Source organism: Lepus europaeus, chromosome 17 (assembly GCF_033115175.1).
Source record: "Lepus europaeus isolate LE1 chromosome 17, mLepTim1.pri, whole genome shotgun sequence".
Lineage (NCBI taxonomy): Eukaryota > Metazoa > Chordata > Mammalia > Lagomorpha > Leporidae > Lepus > Lepus europaeus.
In genome coordinates, this window is record NC_084843.1 from 15,130,555 (window position 1) to 15,141,096 (window position 10,542).

Below are 10,542 nucleotides of genomic sequence, written 5' to 3' on the forward strand. Positions count from 1 at the left end.
TGGGCCCCAATCAGTATTTTTTGAACAGCCACCATGCACACAGTCCCAAGAGGAATACCTTTTTTTTTTTTTTGTAAAAAACAAAAAGCCAAAAAAAAAAGAAAACCAACTTTATTTATTTTATTTTTTTTCAAAGAGCAATATTTCTAATAGAAATCTGAAAGACATTTCCTTATTTTGAAAGAGCTTATAGGCTTGGTGGGAAAATCAAATATAGAAAATCACGATGCTCAAAATTGCTGCCTGAGTTAATGAGTGACTAATGCCAAACAACACAATGCTAGCGTATGATCAAACGTCAAAATGAAGAGAAGTGGAGCGCAGTGTAGGGAGGCCAAAGAATGCATCATTCAAGCACTTCCAACAGTCCCAGGTAGGCCGTGAAGGATGTATGGAACATGAACACAGAATGGAAGCATGTTCTAAAGAAGGAACCAACTGCACAAATTCTCAGATATAAGGATGAGCACAAGGGTTTACCAACAAGCATTTAGGGTGTCTTAAAAGCAGATGACAAGCTTGACTGTATCATGGTAGATAAGCTGAAATGATGATGGCTTCTAAGCTAGTGAACTGATCCAGAATGATAAAATTTAAAAGATCATATTATACCCAGCGTAACTCTTTTATTTTACACCTAAGAAACATCAAGGCCCACTGAAATTAACAGTGCAGGCAGAATTTTAGGAAGACTAATTCAGCAGTGATATGCAGAAAAATTATCTGCAGTTGGGACCCAGTCAACCGCAGCTTTTCAATTGAGGATATGAATACAAATTCCAGGGACAGTGTCATGAACAGAATTTTTAGTTAGCTTTTTTCCCCAAAACACTCAAAATTTTATTATTTATTGTGTAAGTACTTACTGTACTTAATCTACCTGAATGTTAACAAAAACTACAGAGAATGAAGGAAGTTTTACATTAGGAGCAGAAAAGAGCAAGTGTGCAGGCTTCACTGCGGGAGACAGAAGTTCACCTGAACCCACAAAGGTCAGCAAAATTTCTACAACTAAAGGTGACAACAGAGATGAGCAGCTTAGATGAAGAAAAAAAAAAAACAAAAAAGTGGGAGGAAAACGCGTGTTCTGGTAAAGTGTGGACAACTTACAGAACAGAGTTTTCTAGGCACTATGTCATGATTACTAACCTCTTGCTAGCTCCCAAATTTCCTGTGCTCGCTCAATTGTCTTCTGTGTAAAAAATCTGGTATCTCCAAAACCTATCCAGTGTTCTACTATTCCATTCTCAAATCAGAAAGACAGAAATTGCTTATGAGAAGAGCTACTTCAAGACAAGCAAGAGTACTATATACTTGTATTGCCAAACTTTTCTACAGTTGGAGTTCCTACTGCCATTATTGCAGTTCTAGCATGCTTCTGATCATCTTAGAAGATCTGTAGGTTTACAATTCTAGGAATCTATTTTAATCCAAGACAAAGAAAATGTTCTATTCATAAAGGTGTTCTTTACAAAATCAGTTCTAACAAAATTCTAGTAATAACATCAATGATCTCAAATACAGAAATAAATGAATTGTTCTTTACCTACATTGACAGCATATTATGAAGTTGTTAAAAATGCTAACAGTAGTTTGTAACTAACAAAAAATGCTTATAAGGCTTAAAGGACATAAAAGTACACACAGTAGAGATCAACTTTTTTTTTAAGAGATGAGTGCCAGCATCCTATATGGGCACCAGTTCGAGCCCTGGCTGTTCCACTTCCAGTCCAGCTCTCTGCTATGAGCTGGAAAAGCAGTAGGAGATGGCCGAAGTCTTGGGTCCCTGCACCCACGTGGGAGACACAGAGGAAGCTCCTGGTTCCTGGCTTCGGATCGGCACAGCTTTGGCGCAGCTCTGGCCATTGTGGCCAGTTGGGGAGTGAACCAGCAGATGGAAGACCTCTCTATTTCTCTGCCTCTCCTTCTCTGTTTAACTCTTTCAAATAAATAAATAAATCTTTAAAAAAAAAATGTATAGACAAAAAGCTAGAAGAGAACATAGCAAAATGTTAGCAGTGATTATTGCTAGAGCATGGAAAATGAGTAAGTCTTTACTTTTCAACCTTTTTGGGTGTTTTCTAAATTTGTCCACTACTTTTTTAAGTTTTAGAACTTTAAAAACAATTTTAAAGTAGCATAGAGAAATTTAGTTTCCATTTTAAGTGATTCATGATGAAAGGGTATACAAAGGGACTTCAAAAAAGTATGTGGGAAATTAAGATAATATGGGGGCCAGAATTGTGGAGTGCTGGGTTAAGCCACTGGCTGCAACAGCAGCATTCCATACAGGCACTGGTTCATGTCCCAGCTGATTCACTTCTGATCCAGCTCCCTGTTAATGGCCTGGGAAAAGCAGCTGAGGATGGCCCAAGTGTTGGCCCCGGGGCATTCACATGGGAGACCCAGATGAAGCTCCTGGCTCCAGGCTTCGGCCTAGCTCAGCCCTGGCCATTGCAGTCGTCTGAGGAGTGAACCAGAGGATGGAAGATCAATCTCTCTTTGTCTCTCCTTCTCTCAATGTAGCTCTGATTTTCAAATAAATAAATAAACCTCGGTGGTGTCCAGTGTGGGTGGGTGGTGGTCGGCAGGTGGGCAGGGAGGAGACTTGTGCCACTAAGTTGTGGGCAGCCTTTTCTGGGAACTGTAAATAGGGGCTTGAGGCTGGGGAAGATCTGGTGGAGACAAACGGTCACTCGCTGTTATCACCTGCAACGCCCTGTGCAGAGGCCCCCTTTGGGACTAGTGGCCATTTAAGTCCTGTTTAGGTGTGCCAGGCTGATCTGACTGGCGCTCAGAGTGACTGCTCCCCTCCGTGTGACTGCTTTGACAGGGTTTACTCTGCAGGAGCAGTCCGGACAACAAGCTGGATGTGGACATTTTAACACAACTGAAATATGCTGGGTGTGTCATTAAGGAGACCCTTAATGGAGTGAACCCTCCAGTTCTAGGAGGGTACTGCGTGGCTCTAAAGATCTTTGAACTCAACATTATGTTAAGGATTCTCTCTTTGCCCCTCCTCCTCTCTTGCTGAGGCTTAAAAACCTACCTCTGCTTCCCTGCTACTCACCGGTAGGTGTCTGGCACAGCGGTTGAGACTCCACATGGGATGCCTACATCCTATATTGGAGTTCATGAGTTTGAGTCCCGGGTCTGCTTCTGATTCTAGACTCCTGTTAATGCACGAACCCGGAGTGCTAACAGGTAATGGTGCAAGTACCTGGGTCTCTGCCACCCACATGGAGAGACAGATCGAGTTCTAAGCTCCTGACTTCACTCCCCAAATGCTTGGCGCTGCATGCATTTGGGGGGTAACCCAGCACAGGGAAGTGTGACTCTTTCTTTAAATAAATAAAAATAAATAAATAAAAGTAATTTCTCATAAATTCACAAAACTGCTACTTTTTTTTTTTTTTTTTTTTTGACAGGCAGAATGGACAGTGAGAGAGAGAGACAGAGAGAAAGGTCTTCCTTTGCCGTTAGTTCACCCCACAATGGCCACTGTCGCCAGCGTGCTGCAGCCGGTGCACCGCGCTGATCCGAAGCCAGGAGCCAGGTGCTTCCTCCTGGTCTCCCAGGCCAGTGCAGGGCCCAAGGACTTGGGCCATCCTCCACTGCACTCCCGGGCCACAGCAGAGAACTGGCCTGGAAGAGGGGCAACCAGGACAGAATCCAGCGCCCCGACCGGGACTAGAACCTGGGGTGCCAACACTGCAGGCGTAGGATTAGCCTATTGAGCCGCGACACCAGCCCTCAAAACTGCTACTTAACACAATAAATATCTCTTATTCTGTGACTAAATACATACAATTTGTAAAATTTTTATTTTTCATTAGAAACCATAGGTATTAGACAAAGAATTAATAAATTTGACACATAAACATACTATATAATCATAGAAGTCTCTGTGTGACCAAATATAAATTAAACCTTCAAATGGAGGCCACAGTCAAAGCACAGATGCACTAAAAATATTGTATAAAATTACCTTCAGGCCATGTGCATAAGGTGTATATGAAACATAAATGAATATCATGTTTAAGCTTGGGTCCTCTCCCCAAGGTATCTCATCACATATACGCAAATATTTTAAAGTCTGAAAAAAATCAAAAGTGCTTCTAGTCCCAAGCATGTCATATAAGGGATATTCAAACCGTAATAATACTTACCTTAAAGGTTACACCAAGGATTAAAGTACAAAATTTATGAATGCCCTAAATCAAGGACCTCACACACAGTAAGTGTTCAATGAATACTTGTTATCATTGATTTTTAGGTGAGTCTGAAACTTTAAATTATCAGAATTTGCCTAGTCAAGTGTTCTAATTCAGGAAAGTGTATTTTCTACTGATTTTTGGTACATCACAATTAACAATATTTTTGCCAACATGAACTAAAATCAATAGTCTAATTTTCTTGGAAAAAAATCATTTCCCTCATCAATTTTATCCTTTTCTTTTAAATAAACATGCATTTCCATTCGATAGCTCTGATAAGGTTTTGGTTTGTTTTTATCTAATTTTAGCTCTAATAAAATGGATTAGATATTACAGCACAGTATTCTACAAAATGTGAGTCAAAACACATTAGTGTATCATGAAATCAACTTAATGGGTTCCAGATCAACATTTGTATTTTTTTGTTGTTGTTAAATTTTTATTTATGTGGGAGAGAAAGAGCAGATGGCTCCTATCCATTGGTTCACTCCCCAAATGCATACAAACAGTTGAAGCTGAAAGCCAGAAATGCCATCCAGGTCTCCCACATGAGTGGCAGGAACTCGACTGCCTGAGCCATCACTACTGCCTCCCAGGGTCTGCCTTAGCCAGAAGCTGGAGTCGCTGGAGCCAGAGCCAGGAATCAGACCCAGGCACTCTGATGTGGGCATCTTAACCACTAGGCTCAATGCCAACCTCCAGACCAATATTTTCAAAAAATGAAATTATGTGAAATATAGAACAGCAGAGCACATGAACGTGTAAGTAATGGTCCATAAAAGTCTGTTTCTAGTATGTGGGAAAGGAGGCAAAGGTAGTGATGACGGGAGGTAATCCCAATGTATGTATTTCTGTGACTATGGATTCAGCTACAGAAAAAGCTTGGAAAATACATCCTAGCATGTGGCGACACACTCTAGCAGTCCATAAACAGAAACTTCAGAGCCTCTACCAGAGTGAAACAGAAAATAAATGATTTTTCTACCCTCAATCAATTGTACCAATTTTTCCTCCATAGGCATTGAGTGGCCCACTAATACATCTCTAGAACTATATGGTTGGGGCTGATGTTATGGCATAGTGGGTTAAGCTGCTGCCTGTGATGCCAGCTTCCCTTATGGATGCAGTGCAAGTTCCAGCTGCTCCACTTCCAATCCAGCTCCCTGCTAATGCACTTGGGAAGGGAGTGGATGATGGCCCAGGTGCTTGGTCCCCTGCCACACACATGGGAGACCCAGATGGAATTCCAGGCTCCAGGCTTCAGCCTGGCCCAGCCCCAGCTGTTGTGGCCATTTTGGAGAGTGAGCCAGCAGATGGAAGATATCTCTGTCTCTCTCTCTGTAACTATGCCTTTCAAATAAATAAATAAATCTTAAAAAAAAAAAAAAAAAAAAAGAATGAACTATATGGTTCACCTTCTCAAGACAGCTGGACTCAGAAATGAATTTAAACAGATGCAGAACAGATGCAAGCAGTCCCCAAGACCAGCCCATGTTCAAAGAATCATATGTGGCTAAGCTTTACTAAGTCCTATAGCACGAATACACAGTTGGATCATCAAGGGAAGAGACATTAGAGAAACCCATGAACCTGCTTCCTCATTCTGCTCCTCCTGTGAGGCTGGGACACTTGAATATGCTCCTCTCTCCAACAGTGAGAAAAGCAGAAGCACATTTACAATGGTTATCTCCAGGAAGCTCATCTAAAACTCAGTGTTCAGGTTTTTAATTGGTGGGTTGAGGGAATGGTCACCCAGGTACCTTCTGCCTGGTATAATACAACAGGTTCCTAGAAGAAAAGCAGGTGTTCACACAGCCAAGACACAGCAAACAATCCTTATCAGATGGAAAAGGTGGGAGCACTCCCCAAGTTCCCAAAGGCTAGCCGAGGGGGAGGTCTTTCTAAAGAGAGCAATTTCAGGCATGCTCTGTTAACTTCAGTGCTTCTTTAAAAGATGACATCGCTTAAAAATCCAGCCAATCTGAAACATTCCAAAGTAAACTGAAAATGGCATGGCCTTAATCATGCTTACTGGCTCTCAAGTGACATTTTATTTCTGATATAAAATGAGTTATATTAAACTTCTTGTTATGCTTCTTACCCAGTACTCCTCGGGCTGCACTGTCTAGAGTCCCTCCGTGCCCAATCTTCAAAGTCTGTTTTTTCCTTTTGGTCCATTCTTTATGAGGCATTCCAGCTTCTATGAGAGTAGTTGGGATGAAAAAAGATAATTACTAAAATAAAAGAAGTAGTCTCTCCATAAATACGGGGGGGGGGGGTGCAATTGTATTCAAAACAAAAAGTGTTATACAAACTTGATGTATTAGGAATATGACCACACTACCAGCAAGGAACAGATTTCAAAATGTACAAATACTCCCTAAATTACAAAGAAATGGTATTCCAAAATTAATTATCTTCAAACTAAAATTCACTTCCTAAGGAAAAATTCATTTTTAAAAATGTCTGTAAATACATAAGCTAACCTGGGGTCAGCATTGCAGCATAGCAGTTAAAGCTACCACTTGTGACGCCTGCATCCCATATGGGAACCGGCTGCTCTGTTTCCAATTCTGCTCCCCTGCTAATGGCCTGGGAAAAGCAGTGAAAGATGGCCCAAGTGCTTGGGCTTCTGCACCCATGTGGGGGCCCCAGAAGAAGCTCCTGGCTCCATTGTAACCACTTGGGGAGTGAATCAGGGGATGGAAGATCTCTGTCTCTACCTCTTTCTGTAACTCTGACTTTCAAATAAATAAATAGAGAGAGAGAGAGAGAGAGAGAAATGCTAACCTGCAAAACAAACAAACAAACAAAAATCAGTAAATCCCTGATAGGAGTGGGCTGTCAGAAGTTAAGCTTGATATGGACAGCTAGCTTCAAAAGTCTTCAATTTCCACCTCTAAGTCTTTTCCATTCCATGGTGTTTTCGCTAATGAGATTGCCACAGTCACCTCCATGAACTACTGGGAGTACATGCATGCAGGGCTACATCTAGGTACGCTGTGTTCCCCGGCTACCTGGACTCATTGTCCCATTTCCTAATCAAAACTCTCAGTTCATTCAAGAAGATAAGCCCAACAAAAGGTTATATGGGAAGTAGATGGCATTTTTGAAATATTTAGATTTCTAAAAAAGAGGACGCCAAACCTGGCTTATCTCATATTACTACTGTAAAGATAAAAATGAAATAATGTTATCTGAAAATGCAACGGGAACTACAAACACAGTGAGGTCAACAAGACCATGACTACACACAACAAGGGACTGAGAACACTGGCTACTAGACTTTGAATGACGAAGGAGAAAGGAGCAGGAACAGCTGGACTGATCAAGATCCCCAATCCCATCAAATCTTATCAGCACTGGCACTGAGAAGACAGAAAACAGGGTGAAAGGGCATGAAAAGGGAGGACGGGGGAAGCAAAGCAATAGAAGTAAAGAAGTCAGACTAGATGGCAAACAGGATGGCTGGGTTGCTGAGCCCACAGTGTAACTGTCAGAAGCGTGGTAACTGAAATAGTCCTGGTGTCACTCTGACTGTGACATCATCCTGCTCGGGAAGGCATGACTGTCTGCTTTGATGGAAACCTCTAAGACCAGGCCCAGACTTCCCATGCTTCCCCTTCCACTGTAACCCACTGGGGCTCCTCACCCATGAGTTTATAGAAACCTTCTGGGGAACTCTGTATCTGCAACTTGACAAGGCTTTATACATTCCCTGTCTTCCTTGTGCCAAATTTTATCTCTAACGTGCACACATATACCACTACAATTTCAGAATTTGGTTTATTCCACTGAACCAAGTATTCATGGATGAATGATCACTAATTCAGGCCCTGAAGGACTGAGAGAAGGGTGGGGATTGTAGTGCAACAGGAATCAATTTAAGGAAAGGCAAGGAAAGTTATTGGAGGCCACAACCACTGGCTATGGCCTAAATCTGTGGCTGTCAAATCTGGCTGCCATCAGACTGTGGCTATCTTTTAAGAACCTGTCCAGGGAATTCTATATAGTGAGAATGGCATTTGGAAAGCCCCAGCCCAGCTAACACAAATATAGAATAGATCAATCACAAGCAATAAGAAATACAGAATAATGAGAATGTCTACATCTGAATGAGTAGCTTCCAGAAAATGGCATAGCAACAGCCTTGAAACGATCAGTTTTGACCTAGTTTCAACAAGAAATTTTAAGTAGAAGGCCAGGTTATGGCTTTGATTCTGCCAGAAACTTGTCTGAGAGAATAGTAATCATTACCCTGAGGATCAAAAGCGCTGTAGTTCAGCTAACAAATTGGGCCAACAAAAGCAGCAATTCTTTAAAGGGGAAAAACTACAACAGCACCACAATGCTCACCCTTGAAGTATTTCCTGGCTTCAACACCCTCTTTATGAACCATGCTTACAGGCAATAGAGTATAAGGAAAGCTTAACAAAAGAATGAGTAGGAATCACAGAGAAATTAAACACCCCCAAGAGTATATCTACACATTTAAACCTGTATTGTGCCAGTTATAATAGACAAATTCCTATCAGAATAATTTGCTCTTGCATTTTAAAAACATGTCAAGTTTGACAGCCATCCTGTAAAAGTTTTGGGCCGGTGCTGTGGCACAGCAGGTAAAGGCATCACCTGCAGTGCCAGCATCCCATATGGGCACCGGATTGAGTCCCAACTGCTCCACTTCCAATCCAGCTCTCAGCTATGGCCTGGGAAAGCAGCAGTTGGGCAACTGCACCCACATGGGAGACCTGGAAGAAGCTCCTGGCTCCTGGCTTCAGAGTGGCCCAGCTCTGGCCATTGCAGCCATTTGGGGAGTGAACCAGCAGATGGAGGACCTCTCTCTCCCTCTCTCTCTCCCTGACTGTGCCTCTCTGTAACTCTGCCTTTCAAATAAATAAATAAATCTTAAAAAAAAAAAAAATTGTAAAAGTTCTTGTACTGATTTAATGGCAAGACAGGCGAGGGCCAAATTCCAGAGGGCCTTAAAAAACCCAGCTCGTTCTATCACCAAAGGCTAAAGAAATTACTAGGCTATGAGCTCAAAGAGACCACATCTTTCACCCCTGTTTCTACAGGACACTGTAGCTCTTGCTGAGTGTAGGCGTCCAATAAACTAGATTCATTGAAGCCACTCTCTGAGATGAACTCTGGCCTGATGAACTGTGTGATCCTTCGGGTTTTCCTAATACTTCTCCGGTGTATATGAATAAACAGATGCAAAAAGAACACTCTGAGAAAAGTGACCAAGTTCTATTTAGTGGTCCTCAAAAACGTGGCACAGACGTACACCAGAATCTCTTGCGTAAAAACGAATTTCCTAAAAATAACCTAGATCCTCATAACCACAATTTCTAGGAGGACAGGGATTAGCATCTGCAATTTTAGGAAATGTTTATGCTTACTAAAATGTGGAAACCAGCGCAGTAAGTCTTGGCTAAGATGCAACTTTGGGGGTACAGAGCCAGTGCTTCCTTTGGCTGGGCCTCATCCACAGGAACCAACAAAAGCCTCTTGAGAGATCGGAACATAAAAGTCGGTCCGCATGTCCAAGGGCAGAGGCTTATGGGTAAACTTGGGGATTGCTCAGTTTTCTTTCCCCCCGTAAGAACGACTGCCCACCAGGCTACAGGAGGTCACAGCTGGGCAAGGCCAGGCCCGAGACGCCTCACACTTCGGTCCAGAGTTCAGCTGCCATTCTCCCTTTCTTTTATCTCTTTATCCACGGGCGTCGCAAAAAGCCTGGTGTGCTTCCCCTCTCGCGGCGACCGCCTCAGCCCGGGCCCCACCCGGGCTGCAGTACCTGCCAACAGCTTCTGCTTCAACCGATTCAGCAGCTCGGCTGAAGTGGGCCCTTTGGGCTTGCGCACGGCGAACACGCCGCTCAGGGACAGCAGCTTGGTAGCCAAAGCGGCCTTGGAGGCCGTGGCTTCGGTTCCGGTCCTGGCCGCTGCCGCGACTATCGCGGCGGCAGCCGTCGCTGGCGAGGTTGTGGCCGTGCCTGCTGCTGTTTCTGCCGTTTCAGGCACTGGGGCTGTGACTCTTTCCACAGCCGGCCCGATCTCTGCCTCGGTAGCGGCCATGCTTTTCTAACGCAGGCGGGCTTTTTATCCTGGAGGCGCACGCTGATGACGCACCAAAGCGCGCCCGACACCCCTCTCTCAGACTTCGAAGCTGGGAAGACAGGCGGGGGGTCGCAAGGGTTTGTGGGAAGTGTAGTCCACGGCATTCGTTACAGGCCTCTGCGGGATTGGTGAAGTCATTTCTCTCCACTGACGCTGTCCGCTTCGTGGGGTTAGTTACGCAGGGGTAATTTGGAGCTGCA

The 10,542-nt window shown here is 43.4% G+C and overlaps 1 protein-coding gene across 1 annotated transcript in view; it reads right to left on the reverse strand.

Annotated features, from left to right (window-relative positions):
* Positions 1 to 10,313, reverse strand: part of TRUB1 (TruB pseudouridine synthase family member 1) — a 53,830-nt gene extending 43,517 nt beyond the window's left edge. Inside the window, exons 1-2 of the mRNA XM_062214779.1 lie at positions 10,021 to 10,313; positions 6,319 to 6,417 (exon numbers count right to left, since the gene is read on the reverse strand). Coding sequence (XP_062070763.1) covers positions 6,319 to 6,417; positions 10,021 to 10,300 — 379 coding nt within the window. The 5' untranslated portion in view covers positions 10,301 to 10,313. The remainder of the gene's footprint in view (positions 1 to 6,318; positions 6,418 to 10,020) is intronic.
* Positions 10,314 to 10,542: the final 229 nt, after the last annotated feature.